Here is a 20,785-nt window from a genome sequence, read left to right as displayed (position 1 = left end):
GCACGTGCTTGGCGGCCCGCTGTCGATGAGTAATCGATCCAGTCTGCGACTTCCAATGCAAGCAGTCACAACAAATGACAAATGCATATAGTCATTGTGGTAATCTGGCATTCGATGGGAGCGTTGGAACTGGTATAAATGCTTCCAGGGGAATCTGAGCAGGCTTCGCTCGATTGGCCATCGCCAACTGACTGTTCTGTTGACACTGCAAGCAATCAATGATCGTTGTCACATAAGATTGGCAAGTAATCAGCACATAATTGTTAAAGGAATCCTCGTTGCGATCCTCGTGTTGAAGAGGACAATAGTAAAGGATGCCCATCGTCAGCGTTGGGCGTGACAAGCTATTCGAGGCTCTCGGCAAGAGATACAGTGCGTCTTCAACAGAGTAATAGAGTTTCTTATGCATTTACATGGGAGCGCGCGAGCTGCATCCGCGAGTGTTGCAAAATTGATGATCTGGGAAGCTGCTGGCAGTTGCTCCTTGGCAGTTGAATTGCAATATGGTGTTGGCTCTTCTTCGCAAATTGACCAGAATTTTTTGCATCGCAGCTGATGATGAGTTCCAGGCGCTCTGCTTCGAGTATGGTATCGAGCTCGACGATGTTGTAAGTCTTTTCTAGCTTCTTGCTTTCCCAAAATACGCCAACTTCCTTGTACACCTTCCTTTTTCCACAAAACTCCACTTTCTTTCTGCACTGCTCTTGAGAAGGGACTCAATGCATGCGCAGACCTCAGAGCAGGAAATGCATAAGAAGGAGCTCGGGAATAAGGGGGCGAGCAAGAAGGACATTGAGGGCCTGAGCGAGGAGATCCTGTACAAAGTCGACATCCCCGCCAACCGCTACGACATGCTCTGCTTGGAGGGCATTGCTCGAGCCCTCAACATCTTCAATGGCCGCATCCCCAGAGTCGACTACAGGCTGGCCAACATGGCAGGTAATCCATCCTAGCCGTGGAATTTGCCTCACAGCTCCTTTCAGTTCCTCTCGTCACCTAAACTATGCGCACCTCATGCAAGCCTTTATAATCTTCCCTTTCTTGTGGGTCTGCAGCGTGGAACATGAGCCTGTGAAGTCACAAATACTGGTGTTTGCTGACAGGCAAGCAGATGCAGCGGCTGGTGGTGAAGCCAGAGACGGCGCTGGTGCGTCCGTTTGTGGTCGCGGCCATACTGCGGGGGATAAAGTTTGACGAGCTGCGTTACAACTCCTTCATAGACCTCCAGGACAAGCTGCACCAGAACCTGTGCCGACAGCGCTCCCTTGTCGCCATTGGCACCCACGACCTCGCCACTGTGCAGGTGCTGTCCCTCTGATATTTTTCCAAGAATATATTTAAATGTCGGCTTTGAGGGAGTGCAAAGTTGCATGACTGTGGAACTATGGGATGGCAGTGCAAGCAAGCGTTCTTCCAATGAGAAGTGTGGGAATTGACAGAGAGATTGGCCTGCATGCAGGGGCCGTTCACATTTGAGGCGCTGTCGCCCGCAGACATCAGCTTTAGGCCGCTGAAGCAGACCAGGGAGTTCAACGCCAGAGAATTGCTTCAGGTGGGCTGCCTCTCTGCATGCTCTTAGACCCACTTGTGCATCTAAATGCAACCCTTGCTGAGCTGGCATTTGACGTGTTGCGCTGCCACCTAGATCTTGAGGGGCTCAGAGCTGGAGGGAGCTAAAAGGGTTTGTATTGTGCGCGCAGCATTACCTGGATAATGATTTGAAGCTGCGGAAGTTCGTGCCGATCATACAGCAGTCGGTGGTCTACCCAGTCATTCTGGACGCCAACCGCACCGTCCTTTCCCTGCCCCCCATCATCAATGGGGCCCACTCTGCGGTGCGCGGCTTGCTCCCTTATCCAGCTTCTAGCTCCTTCCATTCACTTTGCGAGATGTGTGATTCAACGGGATCGCCCCTGCAGTGCACTCACCTGCGCCCATTGATCAAGAGGATCTTTGATGGTGGCCGAACCGCCAAAGAGTTAAAGCATCTGTTGGGGCAATGCTGACTGTCATGTACTGGCATGCTTTACTCTGTCTCACTTGTGATCTGTGCTGCAGATCACCCTGGACACCAGGGATGTCTTCATTGAGTGCACGGCCACTGACCTGACCAAGGCCAAGACGGTGCTCAACACAATGTGCACCATGTTCTCCGAGTACTGCTCCAACCCCTTCGAGGTGGAGCCTGTGGAGGTTGTCGACGCCTTTGGCCAGTCTCACAGTGAGCTGCTCCGTCTCATCATCATGGCATGGATGCAAGCAAATTTGCATTTATAAGGTCCCCTGGGTGCAGGCTCTGTGGGACTGTGCGCTGCAAAGAGGCCTTGTTGCCAGTTGCCAGGCTATTGCATGCACCTTTCTCTGTACACGCAACAAATAAGAGCTGCAATCATATAAGTGATGTACACTTTATGAGGCATCCCTTACTCTTGTCTTGAGCACTCGCTCTGCCGTGATGATGGAACCCGTCTTTCCCTAGCTCTCCATTGTGATCCCTGTAGGCAGTTTTGATGATATTTACATCTAAGTAAGGCTTTGCCATGCGAATAGCTGTAAGAAATTACCTCACTTCCTGAGGGCCGGCAAGCGCGGAGTGCCTAATGAGAGGCAGTCGTTACTCGCAGTATTCCCGGACCTGACCAGCAGAGCGATGGAGGTGGATGTGGCGTACATCAATCGCTGCGTTGGGGTGGATCTGGGTGCGGCCAAGATCGCGGAGCTGCTCAGCCGCATGGCGCTCACTGCAAAGGCGGTTGGGGGCGGGCAGGCGGTCAGTGTGGAGGTGCCCCCCACGCGCAGCGATGTGCTGCATGCCTGCGACATCATGGAGGTGGGCTCCTGCAGAGTATCCGCTTCTCCTCCTCCTGAAATGGTCTGTTTGTGGCATCTCCTTTTTATTTCGAGCTGGTCACAAGGGAGGGCGTCAGGCGCGCAATACCAAGCATTCAGGAGCAGAAGCTGATAAAGCCTGTTCCAGTAAAGCAATTGATAATCTGTTGCATTGCCCTGGCTGCTTTGTGGGTGTGTTGACTGTGGGTTCCTCCAGTGCCCAAGAGTGCTGCTGTGGCTAGCGTACTACGGTGCACTGGGTAAGTTGCGCCAAAGTGTGCTGCATTGTCAAAAAGTGTGGCACTGCCGTGCGCAGGACGTTGCGATCGCGTATGGGTACAACAACATAGAGTGGACGGTGCCGTCGACGACCACAATTGGCGCGGAGCTGCCGCTGAGCGCGCTGCTGGAGCTGCTGCGGGGCGAGTGCGCAATGGCCGGCTTCACCGAGATCCTCACCTGGGCGCTCTGCTCGCGCGCAGAGAACTTCGCCAACCTGCTGCGCCCGGACGACGGCGCCTCCGCCGCCTCCATCGGCAACCCCGCCACCTCCGAGTTCGAAGTCTGCCGCACCAGCCTGCTGCCAGGTGCCGCTCAGGATACTGTGCCTTGCGACCTTGTGTGTGGGGGTATCCCTGCTGCCAACAGGGCTGACATCATGTGTTAGGCCGGGCACATAGCATGGGAGAGCAGGCTACACAAGGCTGAGGCTGTCTTAACCTGATTGCTGTCTTCCAATCTCTGGTCCAAGGGATTTGGGCGTCAGAATGGGAGCGGCCAAGGGGACTGCAATGGCACTTGAAGCCCAGAACAAGATGCGTAGCATCCAATGTCATATTATCAAGTGGTATGTGGGCTTGCAAGATTTTTACTCAAGTAGTGCTTGAGAGTTGAGTTTAAATACGTGGCGCGCGCGCAGGTGCGCTGAAGACGTTGGGCGCGAACAAGGACACGGCGCTGCCGGTGAAGCTGTTTGAGGCGTCGGACGTGATCCTGCTGGACGCCGCAGCGGAGACGGGGGCGCGCAATGAGCGGCGGCTAGTGGCGGTGGCCTGCGCCAAGGAGGGCAGCTTCGAGGTCATCCACGGTCTCCTGAACCGCGTCATGGACGTCCTCGGCGTGCCCCTCCTCGGTGCGGCCCCAGCCACTTATCTAACCTCTTCCACTTGAAAACGCTACCTCTTAGACTCTAGAGTTTTAGAGTCTGACGCAGAGATCCTAGATCAGCTCTGCTGACTGCTGGCCGTGCTGCACCTCTATGCATCTTCCTGATGCTGGATGCTCGGACAAATCCATTCCCCGGCGGGATGTGCCAGCGTGCGTTATTGGAATGGCTCCTTCCACATTACCAAACAATTCAAACGCAGCTCACTGTGTGGCGGTGCACCCTTCACAGTCTGCCCAGTACATCACAGGACGGGTAAAAGCGGCACTCGTTAAATATTTGGGCCAGGAATGTGGACATGTGCAATGTGCCTGCAGCCACGCTCGCATATACCGCTGTTGGGGTTGTTGATGAGCTGATTGTGGCTGATGGCGTGCGCAGGGGATTTGGGAACTGGAAGGAATGCGCTGCAGGAGGCGGCAGGCGTGGGCTACGAGTGGCGGCCGTCGCAGGATTCCACCTTCTTCCCCGGCCGGCAAGCGAGCGTGCTGGCGCATGGCAAAACCGTCGGCCACTTTGGCGTGGTGCATCCGGAGGTGCTGGCCGCGTTTGACATCCCCTACCCGGTCTCTGCGCTGGAAATCAACGTGGAGCCCTTCCTGTTTGACCAGTTCTACAGGCCCCTGCCCACCCACATGCAGCCGGCCCCCCAACGATGACATGCATAGCAGCAGGCTGCGGCCTTGGGGTGTGTGCGGGGTGGATTGAGAGGATACACATTGAAGGTTGTGGGGTTGTTCAGAGGGTTGACGGCACCGGTGAAGATCTTGCAATCCCTTTCAATGTCTTGCAAGCGGAGTGAAATGGCAACAATTGTGAGAATTGCGGAAGCAGATCTGAGACACCGCCACAGATGAATAATCTGCAGGAGTTCACACCTTGCGCATGCATGCGCAAGCAAACTTTGATGGTCGCAATGCGCTTTACTGTTTTACAGAAGCCTGGGCTGCTCTCATCTTAATTGCTTCCCATTAATGATTTCAGACCTCAACAAAAATGGCGCTGAAGCAAATTCCCACTCATGGCAGGGCATACACAACTGTGACAATAGGATGCACGTCCCTCTGCACAAGAGCCCCCTCATGTGTGTTGTGTCCTATCGGAAAATTTATGACGCAACGACTGAATACAAATTATAACACTCACTTCATTCCGCGGTGGCACATATATGCATGAGCAGAAGCCACAACCCCAGCCTCAGAGCTGGTTGTTGTAGAACTTCAGCAGGAACGGTGAAATGTCCCTCTTCCGGTGCATCTCTGCTCGCATCTTTGAAGGCGCAATCACAAATTGGCCGATCAAGTGATGCCGTTGCTTGTGCTGCAGGGCAACAGACTGCAGAACACACTGACTTTATCACCGTGCAGGACAGCCTAACAAAAATACCTAGGCACGCAAAGGTGGCGATGCTGCACATCACATCGTTTTCGAGTGATGATTGGAAGATGCTGAAGGCTTACCTCCAGCTCCTCCCTTCCCTTATAAATGAGAATGTTGACCACCTGTGGCATGGTTCTCAATGATGAGCGTGCATTCCTGAGAGCTTCAAATCACTTCCAATACAAAGCATAATTTTATCAACCTATGTGCATACCTTTGGGTCTGTGATATGCTCGTTCTGCCTGAAGAGGAGCGAGACATTCTTCCTCAGCTCTGACAGTGTTGTTATTTCGTCCAGGTTGTAGTTCTTCATGGTCCATGGCAAGAGTCTCGATACCTGCAGGAATATATTAATCAGTAATCAGACGATTTACGATCCCAAAAAGTTGCTACAATTGGTACAAGTCAGTAGGGCACGCTATGCAGGCGAACAGGTCCTTCTGTAATGAATGTCCCGGGCGGTTGATCAATATCAAATTCGCACCTCTCTGTAAAAATCCTTGATCTTGGCCTCCACAGGTCCAACCAAAGTCTCTGCTGCAGGTGTGGCCAACCTTCCAATCTGTGCAAGTGCCTGGGGTGCGGTGCGCACCATGCTGCACCCAGATCGGCCACCAGATGGGACCTCCTTGCTCAAAACCAAGCTGAGGATTTCACACAGCGCCTTTCATCACGCCCATCTGCCTTGCTTGGCAAATGGACCAATCTGGTCTCACGTGACAGGTGACGTCGCGACCGTACGTCACGTCCATCTCAGTTACGAAAGTTCCGACTGCCAGGAGCCACAAGTTCTGGAAAACTGACGATATTTAATGCATGGAAACACTGTGAAAATTTTTTACTTGTTTTCGCTTCTACCGAAACAGCTGTGAGAGGGTTGTACTTGTCTGTGGTCAACCCCTTGTCGAAGTCTTCTGGAGAATACAAGTACTAATCTGCCACTGCAATCAAACATAGGTATTTCGCATTAGAACCACATTTCGTAAATTTGGAGTTTTGATTCATTCCTGGCAACAAGCAAAAGAAGTCAGATCAGGAAACCAGGTCAGGGTGTCAGATCAACCAGGTCTAGATGGCCACTGTCGTTCCACAGATATCTCCTGCAAGTGTACCTTCTCGTTTTGAGAAACCAACGCTTTTTGATGTTCCCATTTCAAACAACGGAGGACGGGTAAGCAACCAACATCCCCTGGAAGGGATATCCAAGTTAATTGCATTCAATATACCCTTCATATTCTCAACCATTACCGCCCTTTATGATAAGCCTTCCTGCTGCGCAGTGTCGCTTTGTGATCTACAAGAAAAACATTGAGCGCCTGGTTGCCATTGAGTCTCCCAAAGTGCTGGGAGGCTTGAAGTCAGAAGCCTACCTTGCACTCAACCCCCAAGGCCTGATGCCCTTGTTGGCATTGCCTGATGGCACATCGTTGCCAGAGAGTCAGGTGAGCAGAGGTAATATATAATGCTGTTCCAGCTGCTCTCAGTAGGGGCGAGAAATGCACCTCTGAATGGTGATGGGTATCTTTTGCTTCCAGGTGATTGCTGCTTACTTGGCAGACAAATACAGAGACGAGGGTGCATCCTTCGACCTGCCCACGCCAGAGCTGCGCGCGAAGGACATGCTTGTTCAGCGAATCCACGACCAGTACATTGCCCCAATCCAGGCAGGCACCCCTTGCCCTGAAGATTCCTGACTTGAACAGGACTGTTTTGAGCAGCTTCAACAAGCTCAAGATGCATCTTACATCGCCTCACAAGCATGGCAGGCCTGCTGGTATGCTTTGGAGATGTATGATGCAAGTGAATGTTGCCGACTCGCTCGTTGCCTTTCTTCTTGAGCAGGGTGCCATGTACAAGGACATGGAGGTAGCGCAGCGTGCCAAGGCCATAGAGAGGCTGGCATTCCAGCTGGATGTCCTGAACGGGCTCGTCAAGGGCCCCTACGTTGGTGGGGACCATCTGGGCCTGGCCGATGCAGCCCTCTTCCCCACGCTCACCTTCATGCGCTTCATTCTGCCGCAGTTCTTTGGCTGGGAGGACCTCTTTGTGCATCGGCAGCAGCTGGGCCATTACTGGGCTGCCATAGAGGCGGACCCCGTTGGTGCCAAGGTGTGCCATCCTTTCCCCACCTGCTGGGAGACTACTAGTATTAGTAGTACTCGAGTATTGTGAAGAAGCCTGTGATATGCGATCCGGGACTGCTGGCTGTTTGGCAGTCTAATCTTTTGCACAGGCAACAGCCCACGACAACCATACCAAGTGCTCAGCTGCTCTGTCCCTGAGTACTGCAGACCCTAGATAGCCAGCGGCACAGCAAATTCAGGGTGCTGTGCCATGAGATCACGGTATGACGGGCTTGTTGGAATCCTGAAGGATTGTGCATGCAGGTCATCAACGAAATTGAGAGCGGCCTGGAGAGCTGGAAGGAGGCTGGGCGCTGGGAAGAGCGCGGCATTATGGATCAAGTGGCTCAGAAAGACTACAGATGGTCCTTCTAAGCCATTAATTATTTCACTCTTTTGTGCGCAAAAGTAGTGGGCAAGAACTGGTATGCAGAGACAATCAATTAGCTAATTTTAGACTTCCATCCATAGCTGGTGCTGTTGCAAGCACTGCTACTCCAGAATATTGTAGATGATTGTAGAGGGAATGCACCAATGGAAGCACCGTACAGTTCTTGAGTTCAGAACTAAGAGCGTGCCTTGTGCAAGCTCTCGTGTGTCTGGACAACTGCACACCTGGAACAACGCTGTGTCTCTTACGCATGTAATTACATATGGGAAGCTGCATATTATGAAATTTATGCGTTGCTTCAGCTGACGTTACACGAGAATTAGGGACTTACCTGTCATGGGGCACGTGCCTCATATTTCTTGGAATGTCCAATCGTGAAACAGGATCTCTCGGTGCACAGCCATAATTTTCTTCGATTTGCTTTATCCCAATTCATCTCAAAGGTTTGGATGATTAATTTTATTCTGGGGCCGCTGTGAAGTTGTCTTCCAGTTGAGTCACCATCGTTGGGCTGCTTAGAATATCTGCATGGTCTCAGACTCATGTCAAATTCAGCAGCTGTTCTGAGCAGAGTGTTGGCAGTGTTTGGCCTGTCTCTGCTGCTAGGTGCCTCTCTCCTGCTTACGACGCAGTGGGCAATTGCGTCCTTCAGACCCACCCTAGTTGAGATCGACAACTTGAAGCATAAGCTGTCGATAGCTCGTCCCAAGAGAGCCCAAGATCACGCACTTCATAGGCAGGGCCTCCCACGTCAGACGAGAGGAGCTGGGAACAATTGGCATGCAGCCGTCGAGGACGTTCAGCCGCCAGAGCAATGGCTTGAAAACCCAACTCAGCAAACGTACAGCCAACATTCAGCTTTTGACGGTGATCTACGAAGGAACAGATCAATCAGCCAGCCTTCCAGTACAGATCTGGAGGTGCAGCATAGTCAGCAGGGTTCTCACAAAGGCAACGACACTGCAGAGGCCGCCCCCAGAACCCAAGCTCTGTCAGCCAATGAGACAGATCGATGCAGAACAGTTCTTGGCGACTGGTGCCAGCATGCACTGCGACAGCATGCTGTGCTTCCAAGAAAGCAGCCCCCCAGCAGCAACCTGTCATGCCATGCAGACTGCAATGGCGTGGGCAATTGCAACGCCATCACGGGCACCTGTGACTGCCCGGCAGGTGGCTCACTTTCCGACCTCCATCTCACCCGCTGCATGTGTTGAACGTGAGCTTGCAGGAAGACCCCCTCACATGTCATTTGGTGCGAATTATGTGAGATTGGGCGCCTTGCAGGTTGGAAGGGAGTGGGCTGCTTGGAGCGCGACCCACGCCCATGCACTGACAGATATCGAAGGTACGCTTCTGTGTTGTTGGCACAGCAGGGCCAGATACTCAGTTATTTTGGAGCTTGTCTCATTCCAGATAGCAAGTTTTGAGTCACACATGTGCGCATGCTGGTTGCAGGGGCGGTTTGCAGCCCAATGGGCCGCCCCAGTCTTGGAGCGAGGAATTTGAGGGCCCTGTTGCCACAGGTCGCTGCCATGGTGAGTTTCCCATTGCCATACATTTGATCCTGAGGTCCTTCTGATGCTTATGTCTGTGAGGATCAGCGCCTGCTCTACCATGACACTTATCAGCATGCCTGAGAGCCACGGCTGGTTTGTTGTCAGGTGTGTGCGATGATGACATTGCCGCCTGTTACTGCAACGGGACAAATGCAAGGCTACCTTCTTACACTGGCACAGGGCCTCACAGGTGAGGACTGATGTGTTTCGCCAATTCATTTGTTTTGCTTAGTGGTGGTGATCATTTGTACTTTGCATCCCACCCTACAATGAAGGTTGCTGCGATCTGTGCAGTTACCCACCAGCAAGGCAAGGGCGGCCGATGGGCCTGCACTGTCAGCCCAACAAGGTCAGCCCACCCATATCCCTCGCTTCACTGTACTTGATATTAGAAAGTATCATGCATGCGAGGCGCCTGGGGGGCTGCACAGTATGCTAATTGTGTCAACTGTGCTTGTGTTTTGCCAGGGTGATGATGGCAAGGCCTTGCACTGGGGCCAGCATGAACCCAGCAAGCTCTTTGATCCGGACACTGGTTGGTGTGAGGCAGCAACCCCTTTCACCAGGTACACCTACCTTTACATATCTTGATAGTCCCTTGCATTTCCTTGCATGCATCTGCATGTGTGCTGGGGGCGTATGCCAACCTGGATAGATAGGTCAGCATCAATTGCTTTTGCATGCCTAGACTTTTTCCATAGAGGCAAAGCAGCAGTGCCCCTAGAGTGTGTACTGCTATGTGGATGAATCTCCGCAGGTGTGATTGCTTCCTGGACGGCATGGGCGGCGACTACTGCGACCAGCCGCACGAGCAGACCTGCATCAACCAGTGCAGCGGGCGCGGTGTCTGTTACTTGGGCTTCTGCAAGTGCGACCCCGGCTGGTTCGGCCACGACTGTGCCAACCGTGTGGCAGGCCTGCCAGCCTCAGACGGTGAGATCTTTTCATGCCCTAAAACATTGGTACCTGAACAGTGCATGAGCGGCTGCAGAGTGGTGTGAGCTGCAGACATGCCATTCCTGCACACCTGTGGTGTAACAGGGAGCCCAGTGAACTGAGTCCAACCTGCCCTGAGGTGCAAAGGTGCTCACCAGGGGGCTTGGCAATGCAGGGGTGAATTTGACAGAGAAGCCATGGCTGCGGGAGGTGCTTCCAGCTGCCGAGCAGCTACAGGAGCGCAGGCGGCCCCTCATCTATGTGTATGACCTGCCCGCCGAGTTCAACAGCCGCATGCTGCAGTACCGCCTCAACAAGGTGCCTGTCAGCCGACGTCACATGCACAGATGCCTTACATGATATGCTTTGCCCCTCGAAGGTCTTTGTCATCCTTAAACGCATGCCTTGCCATCGACAGCCAGCTCTGTTTGTATTTGTGCTGCTGCACTCACTTCATTATTATTCTTACTATTCTACGCTTTTCCTGCCAAAAGGCAAGGTACGTCCTGCAGACAAGCTGCAGTCAGAGGCTGCCACAATCGTACCCCTTCTTGGACTCGCCAGATCCAAGGAAGACCCAACTAACCGTGAGAACTCACTTTATGCACAATCTATTCTACTCTGGTGCAGCGTGAGTGCGTGTGGCGCCTGTTCAAGGACAACAACGAGTCATACATCAACTCCTGGACCTATGGCATCGAGAGCGCCTTCCACGAGCGCCTCCTGCAGGCACTCTCTGTACTCATGCAATCACGTTTCCTCTGCACTGGTTCCTCTGCTCGTGCTCCCTTTGCTTGTGCTCTGCTTGTCAAGTACATCCACCCATATATATGCGTATGCATGCCGTGAAGCAGCTGCATTACGATTAATCATAATAAAACAGCCTGCCTCGTGTCATCTGAAGGGCAGTCAGCAATCTTCTGAGCAACTTTCCCTAAATGACCTCTTGAGACAGGCCTAAACGGTGAAGTGGGGTGTTGCGGCTGCGCAGAGCGAGCACCGCACGCTGGATCCGGAGGAGGCGGATTTCTTTTTCATGCCGGTGTACACGTCGTGTTTCCTGCACCCGGTGTGGGGCTACGTGGACCACCCCTGGTACTATGGACCCACCATCGACTGCCGCCGCGACGGCGACATGCAGATCTGCCAAACCGGAGGTACGCCCCGTCACACATGGCATCAGTAATGCTGAGGAGATTCTATTAGGTGTGAGGCTCCTTGAGCGACATGCTTGCGCTGCCCACAACTTAGAGTGGTGTAATGCTTTTTCGTCCTGGCAGTTGCATCCTCCCCTATCACTTCTGCCAGACTGGAGGGCATGCCTCATGCTTCCCATGGCAACCTTGCAGATGCCACCTTGACGACTTGTGGATAATTCTTCTTTGCTGCAGTATTGCCTGGAATGCCAAGGGGTTGCCAAGGTGCTCGCGATCGTTTAGCCGTTCATCTTTAGGTTCATGCGCCTTACAGAGAGAACCAGGTTCTGTGGAGACGAGCTGCATCTGTGGCAAGCAGGAGAGCAATCACCAGGCAAAGCTGTAGGCTTGCTGGGTGGCAGTAGGCGCGACAAGAGTGGCTGTGCTTTGACATGCAGTGTTGCTGACGGTGTGGATTGGGCTCTGTGCAGCCAATCGGGTGATGCAGGCGATGTTCATGCTGTTGGAGGCGCAGAAGTGGGTGGAGGTGAACCACCCCTGGTGGCGGCGCAAGGGCGGCAGAGACCACATCTGGTGCGAGCTTCAACTGCCTTGCGCAGCCTGCACTGGCAGCTTGCTGATAGGGCCTAACTTGCTCCAGCTGGTCAAAAGAGAGGAGACTGCATGCTATATGTATCAAGGCACCCAGTGAGCTTGCAGGGCATATTGAGGAATATCAGAGAGCCAGCTAAGAACCCAAAGGACTGATGTGAAGCATGGTATGGGCATGAGCAGGCTGATCACGCATGATGAGGGCTCCTGCTGGGCGCCAAAGGAGATCAGGCTATCCATCATCCTTTCCCACTGGGGGCGCAAGGTGGCCCACCCTTTTGCTTTGGCATGCCAAGTCCTCCCTGTGCAACTGCAAGCTTCTGTTGCATTGCTTCTGCAGCAGTACTGCATGGCATGTATGTAGGCAATTTGGTGCTGAGCGAAAGGAAGCAGATGAGATTCGAGGCAGACAAGAGCAGGTTTGTGGGACGTGCAGGATGTGAACCACACATCCAACTCGGCCTTTAAGCCCTGGGACAACTACACTCAGGAGGTGATCCACCCCGAGTGGTGGCCAGAAGGGTACACCCACCACATCAAAGGCCACGCCTGCTACGACCCAATAAAGGTGTGTCAACCCCCGCCTTTATTTCTGGCACAATGCCCCACCACACCTCTTTGCTCCCAAGTGTTCTTGCAATACGCTGCCATGCTCTATGAGCTTGGGCACGGAAAGAGGTTCTGTCAGTCGGCGATAGACGACTGATTTGAGAAATTGTAATGGATCCAAGAAATGTGCGCATGCGCAGGATTTGATCATCCCAAACCTGAAGCATCCGGCGGAATTTGCCAATTTCTCCCCGCTGGTGGGTCACCCGCAGCCGCCGCGGGACATCCTCTTCCTGTTCAGGGGAGATGTCGGCAAGCACCGCCTGCCCCACTACAGCCGGTGCGCGCTCTTTCTTCCTCACCATCACTCCCTATATGCCTGCTGCATGCTCCACCAAACTGCCTCTGGTACAAAGTAGTTGCAGCCACACAGCCAGTGGGCCTGCAGCTGAGCCTCTGCCACTTGCCCTAGCATCCTTATGAGAAAGGACTTTAAGCCACCTTTGGTGGCAGGACAATGTGTTCCCAGGGACACAGTGAATGGCAGATGAAGGTCCCAAGCACCGTTTGCAACTTTTCAGAGAAAGGGTGCCTTCTCTATTTCTTCTAATTCTATGGGATGCCTTCTCTATGACTTTGACCAGCAGAATAAGACGATGATTTTGCTGTGTGGTGTGGCAGGGGCATCCGGCAGCGGCTGTTTGCGCTGGCTCAGGAGCACGACTGGGCCGGCCGCCACGCCATCCTCATTGGCGACCGAGATGACGTCGCCGGTGACTACAGCGAATTACTCACCCGCTCCAAGTTCTGCCTCGTCGCCCCAGGTGAGCCCTCGTTGCCTGATGCTAAAACCATGCGCATGCGCTTCCCCTGATCTGCCAAGATCATAACTGCTAGCGGGGCCAAAGCAACTGTGGCTCTGTCTCAATTGAAGCCCAGCCGCCAGGCTTGCTCCCTGCACTGCATGTATGCATGCATGCATGCATCAGTATGCCAACGAAGCTGCGTTCTCGTTTGAGAGGACCCCGATGCGCTCAAAGTCCAGCGCCTAGTTCTCCTTCAGTGTCTTCACCTCCGCCTCAGCCTGCCGGCACAGCTGCTCAGCAGCGGCCTTGCCATCCTGCAAACAGTCGCCTATCAGTCTTCGCCAATTCCTTACTGCTTCCTCAATCTAGTGGAGCCCTCTGTGGAGGACATGATATGATCAGTCACTGCATGCCTGCAAGTCACTGCAGCCCTGAACACAAACGTGATTGTGATTGCGTGATTGTGATCCATGCAGTCAATCCCCTCTATTAACTACAAACGTATTGCTGCAAGGGTGAGTGAGTCAAATTCTGGCAGGCGACGGATTTTCGCCACGGGCGGAGGATGCGATCCTGCACGGCTGCGTGCCGGTGGTGGTTATGGATGAAGTGGACCCCGTGTTCTCTTCTATCCTCGACTGGAGCGCCTTCTCCCTCCGCATCGCTGAGGTGGCTGCTTCCCCAAAGCCTCCACCGCACTTGCTGTCCCGCTGGGTTCAGCTCACCCTTTTACTTTCCTTTTGCAGCCCATCATACTGTACAATGTGTAAGCAAATGGAAGAAGTATTTCCTGTTTCCTAGTCCAAGCTGCCAGCACAAGACAGCTGCACTGCTGGGGACTTATTGCCTTGGCTTCAGCCCCAGCGCTGAGAAATGATGATGTCCTGTCTGGGAGAATGCTGGGATTGTTGAGAGGACCTCTGCTGGGGAGTGCACAGGCGGACATAGAGCAGCTGCCGCAGATCCTGCTGGCTGTTCCAGAGGCGCGGCTGCAGGCGATGCAGCGTTCCCTGCGCAACGTGTGGCAGCGCTTCAAGTGGAGCTCGCTGCCGATCTTCAGGAGGATTGTGCGCGATATCTACAATTCGAATTTGAATTCGGTGCTTGACATGTCTGCAGAGGCGTGCTGCGAGGACCCTGCCAGAGAGGATGCGTTTGCGACCGTCATGCAGTGGCTGGCGCACAGGTCTGCGGCACTGGGCCCCGCCGCAATGGGCACCAACTGATCTATAAGCTTAAATAGAACCTTAAGGCCCCCTGCATGATGTGCAAGGTGGCAGGTGCTGCTTCAGGACCTTTTAAAATTTGTCACAAAAGGACGACTTCTGAACAAGCCAGAAACATATATGTTTCTAAAATGATTGATTCATGTGAATTGGAGATCCGATCAAATGTGGCGATAGGGGTAGCAGGAAGGGTCCCAGCTTGAGTGTGCTTGAGGGTGCGGAATACCAAGGGCAGTCGGGGGGTGTCATTCAGGTAGCCCAGTCATGTGTGTAGCTTCAAAATGTTGCCCTGTGCAAGTGTGGTGGTCAGCATGGAAGCGCACCACTCCATTACAATTTGCGAACCATGCATGAGTGGCTGTGCCTTTCAATGACGACAGCCAAATATCCAATCCAAGATCCGTTACATATCTGCCATGCCATAGGAAAGCAGGATATCCGTCTTTGCCTCGTCTAATAAGTTACACAAAGTGCCAGCAGTCTGGGTGGAACTTTGTACACCTTGGGCGCCTCTGCATCCAGTGATGCATGAAGCTACCAATAAAAGAGAAACTTTCATCAAAATCTGCCACTGCCGCCAGCAAGTCTTATGCCCTGCACTGCTCATAAGGGTGGCACAGAACAAGAATAAATACACAGCTGTACAGAAGCAGATCGGGCCAAGCAGTTCTACTTCCTACGACCTCTCCACATGAAATGTAATCAATAGTATTCACTTCGTCTGCTGGAGACCATTGCATGCTTGCCAACGTATTCTGATTGTGAGTTCCTGCACAGTTAAAAACTTCCTGATGCTTTGGGGCCGCAGCACAGAGCTGCTCTTGCTCTTGGCAAGCTGTAGAAGCTTGCAAACGCAGTGGGCACTTCAGTCCTTCTGTACACTGAGCTGAGCAAGGGTGCCTCACATACTCACAGAAGAAACCATCTGGAGTCGCACATTTAGCAGAAGTATGTTCACGTAAATATCGTCCAAAACATGCAAAAAGCATGTACAATCCCATCTGCACACTGAGGTCGACAGGTCATCGCAGGACCTTGCTTGCACCTCAAAATCAACCCTAGGAGAAAAAAACCACATCAAATCTGAGATAGTCCTCTACGTCTCGTCAATTTGGTGGGAAGAATCAACAATAGAGAAGCCTTGAAGGGTGACTGACAGGCTGCAGGGGCGTGCAGCTGCAAAATTACAATGCGTGAAGCATGGGCTGAGAGCTGAGAGCTGAGCGCAAAACATAGGCTGAGAGCTGAGCTGTAGCTTAGCTGAGCTCAGCTCAGCTCTCAGCCGCTCTGTGGAGGTGCTCTGGAAGACCTAGAAGTGCTGCTGCCACCTGACCCAGCACTGCTGCCGCTAGTCGCTGAGTTGACCAGGGCAGCCGTAGTGGTTTCACTCGCAGAACCCGAAGAGCCTGATGACTGGACTGTGCCCACCAGGTTGTTAGAGGAGCTGCTCTGCTGCGAGGCTGAGTTCACCGTGCCCACAACCGAGCCGGACCCAGAGCTCTGTGTGGAAGCTGCTGTGCTGCTGTCTGCGCTGCCAGAATCTGGGTTTGTCCCGCCGGCGCCGGATTGGCCGCCCGATGCCACGCCGGCACCGCCGCCGCTGCCGCCCCCGCCGCCGCCGCTGAGCGGCTGCGCGAAGCTGCTGCCCCCTATGAGGCCCGAGCTGGTGCGCGTCGAGGGCGTGGAGTTCTGCTGCGTGTTGGTGGGGCTGCAGATGCAGACGCATTGCCCCGAGGTGCCATCCTGGGGCGCTAGGTAGATGATGTTGTTGCCTGCTGGGCAGCGCGCCCTGCAGGCCGCCTCAGTCGTGCATTGCAGGAGCCTGCGCCCCGGCCTCCGCACCACTCGGAGCCCCTCGACCTCTGCGCCCTGCAAGGCCAAAGGATTACATCTGTGAGTGTCAGCATGCTCCAGTAAAGACGATCATTGACTTAGATACCTTTTCAAATAAAGTGGTATTTGGCAGGCGAGTTAGCACAGACTGCTACGTCCAGAAGTCAACCTGGAACCTGCCTCAGAACCTGAATCCTTCCCAAGGTTATTGGCACCAAGAGGGCTTGTTGATGCTCACCTGGGTAACGCTGATATTTAAGATGACATAGACGAACAGAAACAGGTGCGTTCCTCTCGTCACCGCGCCCATACACCCTGGAGCATCCCGAAACCTGGGAAGCACACCACCACATCCGAACGCTTCAAAGCGGTCCGTAATCACAGTGAGGTTCAGTTCTGCATATTCTTCGTTAAGAATAAAAATGACGTAGTGAGCCTGCATGACGCAACGCCAGTCCTTCCCTTGGGTACGACAGCAGCTTCACAGTAGCGCGATTTCGCGCCGATTGCAACTCTTGCGTGAGAGGTAGAGATGCCCAGCAGCATACCTGTCGCAGCTGGCCTGCGACGCAAGCTGATAGTCGAGGATCGCACAAATAGGGTCTCCCTCGGCCTCTGCAACGCACTATCTCGGAGGTGGCCACTGAAACGCTAGTCCGGTAGTTATGCACCTGAGATACAGTCCGACCCAGTATCACGGGTAGCTAGCAACAGCCGGCTGCCTCTCCAGACGAACTCCCGAAGAAAGTTTCAGAGACGAGGATGAAATATCAGAGATGGAAGAATAGCGGTTCTGATGAAGCTCTACTGATGCTGAGTCACCTTCACTGATCCCAGGTCATAGAGCCGCCAAATGTACAAATTTGGGGAGCTTGGTACATCTTGTGCATGCAATGTGCTGAGTGAAGATGCCGCAGCAGGGGCCCAGCCTTCTAGCATGGCGTGCATCATGCAAACCTGACCCACCAGCACTCCTTTAGACTTGGCAGTCCGACTGGCAATGAGTCATTCCCGCTGATCAAATTGATACTTTGCACACATTACTGCGAATATTCAGTGTTGCAAGTTGCATCCGCTGAAGGCACAGCTGATCCCCTCAAGCACGGATTGCACATTAAAAGCTCCAACAGTTTCCCCGTTCTATTCTCAGAAGGCTAGTGAAGTACAATACACAAATACTTCCATTCAATGACAAGTTGCCAACAGTGTTCACACTACAAACAATCACATGATGTCACATGGAACGGTTCCGGCGAGCGCTCGCCAACGACCCTCCCCGACGATTGCTAGCCTCCTCTCTTAGGGCACAAGGAGTTGGGCAGCTTCGCTCTGCAGGGCCTGCAGCCGCCGGAGGCGCTCCAATAACCCCTCCGCCTGAGCGCACTGTGCACGCGCCGCCGGCCGTCCCCCATCGCGGTCGCTGCCGCCATCTGCGCCGCGGCTCTGCCTCTGCCGCAGCGCCGGCTGCGTGACGATGTTCAGCAATGCCGTCCGGCGAGCCTCCGGCCGCGCGGAGACCGACAGCACCTTAGCCAATGCTGCTCCGCCGCTGTCGGCTACCTGGTGCTCCTGGACCAGCAAATCACCTCCCTTTGAAGCTATTTCACACCTTAGATCAGGAAAGACAACTGAACGATCACTTAGAATGCACTGGACTTTAGACTTTGATTCTTACAAGCCAGCGGCGCAAAGACAAGCCTGGCATGGGCAAAGCGGCGCAACAGACATTCAAGTATCGAGAGACAGGACATGGGGCAGAAATATCTTCAATTACACCCAGTAGCACCTTATTGGGCACAGCATGACTGGACATCTGCAGGCCGCTGGACCTGGACAACTGTCTTTGCAGCAGGTGGCGCCTCTGAGAACCCACCTGTCGCACTACCAGCGAGTCGGCCGCTTCCGCCTGCAAGTCTCGCAATTGCTCCAGCCGCTCGCGCGCCCATCCCCCATCGCTGGAGGCTCCTTTCAAGGGAACACCCTCAAACGCGCGCACAGGCGCCGGGTGCGACGGCTGCGGCAGGACCAGGGCGCCCAGCTGCCTCAGAATCTCCTGCAGCTCCTCAAGTCTTTCCTTGCTCCGCCCTGCGCCCAGTGACAATTCACATTGATAGAGAGCCCCCATCATCATCTGCAATCAGCCTCTGCGTGCCATGTGTGCACCTCCCAGGAGCACTGAGCATGCAGCATTTAGCAGATGGGCACCATTCGGTGCAACCAGCAATGGGCAGCAGGCAGAAACGAGAGCCATAGGGGCTGGTGATTAAGATTGCTGGCCTGTCAAGGCACAAAATCACAGCAGCAGACACTGGAAATGATCGAAGAATTACCCTTGGCAGAGCGCAGATTGCCCGACAGAGCAGGCTGGGCAGAAATGCTTGTTTGGAGTGGCGGGGTGTCCGTCGAGGAAACGGAGGCAGGTTGTGATGGTGCCTCTGCTTCTTCCTGCTTGTTTGGCGGCGGTGCTGCGCTCAAGACTCGGAGTTTCCCTGACAACACCAACTCACACCTTAACACCAGACTCGCATGCGTGCAATGTCCTGTTCAGCTCGGCCCGTCAGATTGACTTTAGTCTATGCACTGACGCCCATATTGACATGGCCTGAAAAGAGAGGCAAACCTTACCTGCACCCAACGGTTGTAGTCCCCTCTTCTGGGCTGGCTGCATGGGCGACCATGCGCTTCCAGTGCTGGCCTGGGCCTTCTCTGTAGAGGCTGGCGGCTGCTGTGCCGATGTCAGCCATGAAGGCTGCGCTGCTGTCAGGCGCGGGGAATTGACAGGCATCGGTTTCCTCCTAGCCCCCATCTGGACCTCTGTCTGCGCCATTGATGTTCCCGCGGCCGCACCTGCACCAAATGCCTGTGTGAACAGCTATCTAAGCAAATCTTCGGAGCGCTCAAGAATTTAAGGCACGTCACCTGACTGAGCACCCTGGTCTCACAAACAGAAGCTTCTTTCAAGCGAGCTCAATTGGACTTTATCTTTGCCGTCACGTATGGCTCACGAGGATCGCTGCTCACAAGATGATCCCACTCCCATTGACCTTGGACTTCTCAGCTCACCTGTGGTGGCTTGTTGCTGCACGCCCTGCAGCATTGGTGTAGGCAGCTGCAGCGTGCCACTCTGTAGGCTGAGGCCATCTACTGACAGCTCAGCAGTCGAGTCAGCACGCAAAAGGGGCGATCCAAGCCTCGCGCGTCCCTCGGTGATGGCAAAATTGACGAGGGCAGGATCGGCGCGCGCTGCCTTGGGGAGCGAAGGCGACATGGCGGTTGGCGCATTATGCAGCATCCTTCGGGCGCTGCTGTGAGCATGCAGGCTGTTCAGCAAGCCGCTCTTGCCCCTGTCTGCACCACACGCAATTTTGTTCATGGTTGACCGGGCTATGGTAACAGGATGAGTTTTAGTGAAAAGAAGGAAGCTCATGGAGTCTTCCTGCTCTGGTTTTCGACACAAAGTCAAGCAGCAAGCCACACATAATGCAGCCACATGCAGTGCAGGATCAGCTTTTTCGGCAGGATGTAGCTGCAGTAGAGGATGATGGTCTCACCCCGATCGCGGCTGTCCTGCAAGCTGGCGCTGGGCTTTGGCAGACTTGCGAGTGAGGGTGACTTCCTGGCGCTGTCACGCTGGGAGGACTCAGCAGGCGTGCGCGATGGCCACAGCCACGGCGAGGCTGGTGTTTCACTGCCCAGCCGTGATTTGTGGGTGCTCGCTGACTGTGTAGCACCAGGCCCTCCCCCCTGATGGCTCCCGGTTCTGCTTTCACCTGAAGCAACGTGAGATCAATCTCATTCGATCATCACATTTCGATGGTTAGATTGTTTCAGTTATGAAGGAATGCTGTGGCACTGCTTGCAATGCTGGTCTTCAGTAAAAAACTAGAACAAGTCACTTGTGAGGCACGATTGCTCGCACTACAAATATTAATCTCAAGAGTCGCCAGAAATCATTGTCACACCGTAATTTACAGTTTGCTGGGGCTGGAGAGGGCGAGGACCAAGTCTGGGCAACACAGGAGTAGCCAGATGGATGGGAGATGGGGTGCCCAACGGTGGGCTTGACGATGAGACATTAGGATCAGCCCATGGAGTGAGCGACGGAAACGGTATTCTGCCGAGCTGTCTTGACCGAGGATGGAGGTCATGAGGCGTGAACATCGCAGTCAAACTTGCTGGAAATCAGCGCCTTACTACGCAATGCTTCGCCTGGAAACGCACTGCAGAAAGTTTTAACTCACTA

The 20,785-nt window shown here is 53.9% G+C and overlaps 7 protein-coding genes across 7 annotated transcripts; 5 read left to right on the top strand and 2 right to left on the bottom strand.

The window, feature by feature from the left end:
* Positions 1-314: 314 nt before the first annotated feature.
* Positions 315-5,083, top strand: COCSUDRAFT_27619 (phenylalanyl-tRNA synthetase; the record flags this gene model as incomplete). The annotated part of the gene is made up of 11 exons (XM_005650560.1): positions 315-372; positions 553-608; positions 732-939; positions 1,104-1,303; positions 1,460-1,552; positions 1,701-1,835; positions 2,059-2,221; positions 2,625-2,830; positions 3,146-3,416; positions 3,749-3,961; positions 4,376-5,083. The coding sequence occupies 11 exons, from the start codon at positions 315-317 to the stop codon at positions 4,651-4,653; spliced, it is 1,881 nt and encodes a 626-aa protein (XP_005650617.1). The 3' UTR covers positions 4,654-5,083.
* A 108-nt stretch (positions 5,084-5,191) lies between these two features.
* COCSUDRAFT_40238 (hypothetical protein) lies at positions 5,192-5,969 on the bottom strand (the record flags this gene model as incomplete). Its single annotated transcript, XM_005650559.1, has 4 exons — positions 5,192-5,329; positions 5,455-5,496; positions 5,589-5,711; positions 5,859-5,969. 4 exons carry the CDS (start codon positions 5,967-5,969, stop codon positions 5,192-5,194), a joined length of 414 nt encoding a protein of 137 aa, XP_005650616.1.
* A 206-nt stretch (positions 5,970-6,175) lies between these two features.
* COCSUDRAFT_64964 (glutathione S-transferase) lies at positions 6,176-8,155 on the top strand. Its single transcript, XM_005650558.1, has 5 exons — positions 6,176-6,545; positions 6,655-6,816; positions 6,910-7,038; positions 7,217-7,483; positions 7,762-8,155. Exons 1-5 carry the CDS (start codon positions 6,447-6,449, stop codon positions 7,870-7,872), a joined length of 768 nt encoding a protein of 255 aa, XP_005650615.1. The 5' UTR covers positions 6,176-6,446; the 3' UTR covers positions 7,873-8,155.
* Positions 8,156-8,430: 275 nt separating this feature from the next.
* COCSUDRAFT_12762 (exostosin-domain-containing protein) lies at positions 8,431-14,709 on the top strand (the record flags this gene model as incomplete). The annotated part of the gene is made up of 16 exons (XM_005650557.1): positions 8,431-9,058; positions 9,173-9,289; positions 9,529-9,634; positions 9,739-9,793; positions 9,913-10,010; positions 10,202-10,441; positions 10,539-10,698; positions 11,011-11,118; positions 11,372-11,537; positions 12,008-12,110; positions 12,312-12,393; positions 12,565-12,696; positions 12,878-13,017; positions 13,359-13,501; positions 14,022-14,152; positions 14,422-14,709. The coding sequence occupies 16 exons, from the start codon at positions 8,431-8,433 to the stop codon at positions 14,707-14,709; spliced, it is 2,697 nt and encodes an 898-aa protein (XP_005650614.1).
* A 386-nt stretch (positions 14,710-15,095) lies between these two features.
* COCSUDRAFT_52669 (hypothetical protein) lies at positions 15,096-16,075 on the top strand. Its single transcript, XM_005650556.1, has 2 exons — positions 15,096-15,951; positions 16,000-16,075. The coding sequence occupies exon 1, from the start codon at positions 15,234-15,236 to the stop codon at positions 15,402-15,404; it is 171 nt and encodes a 56-aa protein (XP_005650613.1). The 5' UTR covers positions 15,096-15,233; the 3' UTR covers positions 15,405-15,951; positions 16,000-16,075.
* A 1,766-nt stretch (positions 16,076-17,841) lies between these two features.
* On the bottom strand, positions 17,842-19,810 carry COCSUDRAFT_40236 (hypothetical protein; the record flags this gene model as incomplete). Its single annotated transcript, XM_005650555.1, has 5 exons — positions 17,842-18,111; positions 18,416-18,627; positions 18,873-19,031; positions 19,168-19,389; positions 19,606-19,810. 5 exons carry the CDS (start codon positions 19,808-19,810, stop codon positions 17,842-17,844), a joined length of 1,068 nt encoding a protein of 355 aa, XP_005650612.1.
* A 273-nt stretch (positions 19,811-20,083) lies between these two features.
* COCSUDRAFT_61063 (hypothetical protein) lies at positions 20,084-20,567 on the top strand (the record flags this gene model as incomplete). The annotated part of the gene is made up of 2 exons (XM_005650554.1): positions 20,084-20,251; positions 20,517-20,567. The coding sequence occupies 2 exons, from the start codon at positions 20,084-20,086 to the stop codon at positions 20,565-20,567; spliced, it is 219 nt and encodes a 72-aa protein (XP_005650611.1).
* Between the last annotated feature and the right edge of the window lie 218 nt (positions 20,568-20,785).

Source organism: Coccomyxa subellipsoidea (assembly GCF_000258705.1).
Source record: "Coccomyxa subellipsoidea C-169, whole genome shotgun sequence".
Taxonomy (NCBI): Eukaryota; Viridiplantae; Chlorophyta; class Trebouxiophyceae; family Coccomyxaceae; genus Coccomyxa; species Coccomyxa subellipsoidea.
This window is presented reverse-complemented; position numbering and strand designations above follow the sequence as displayed.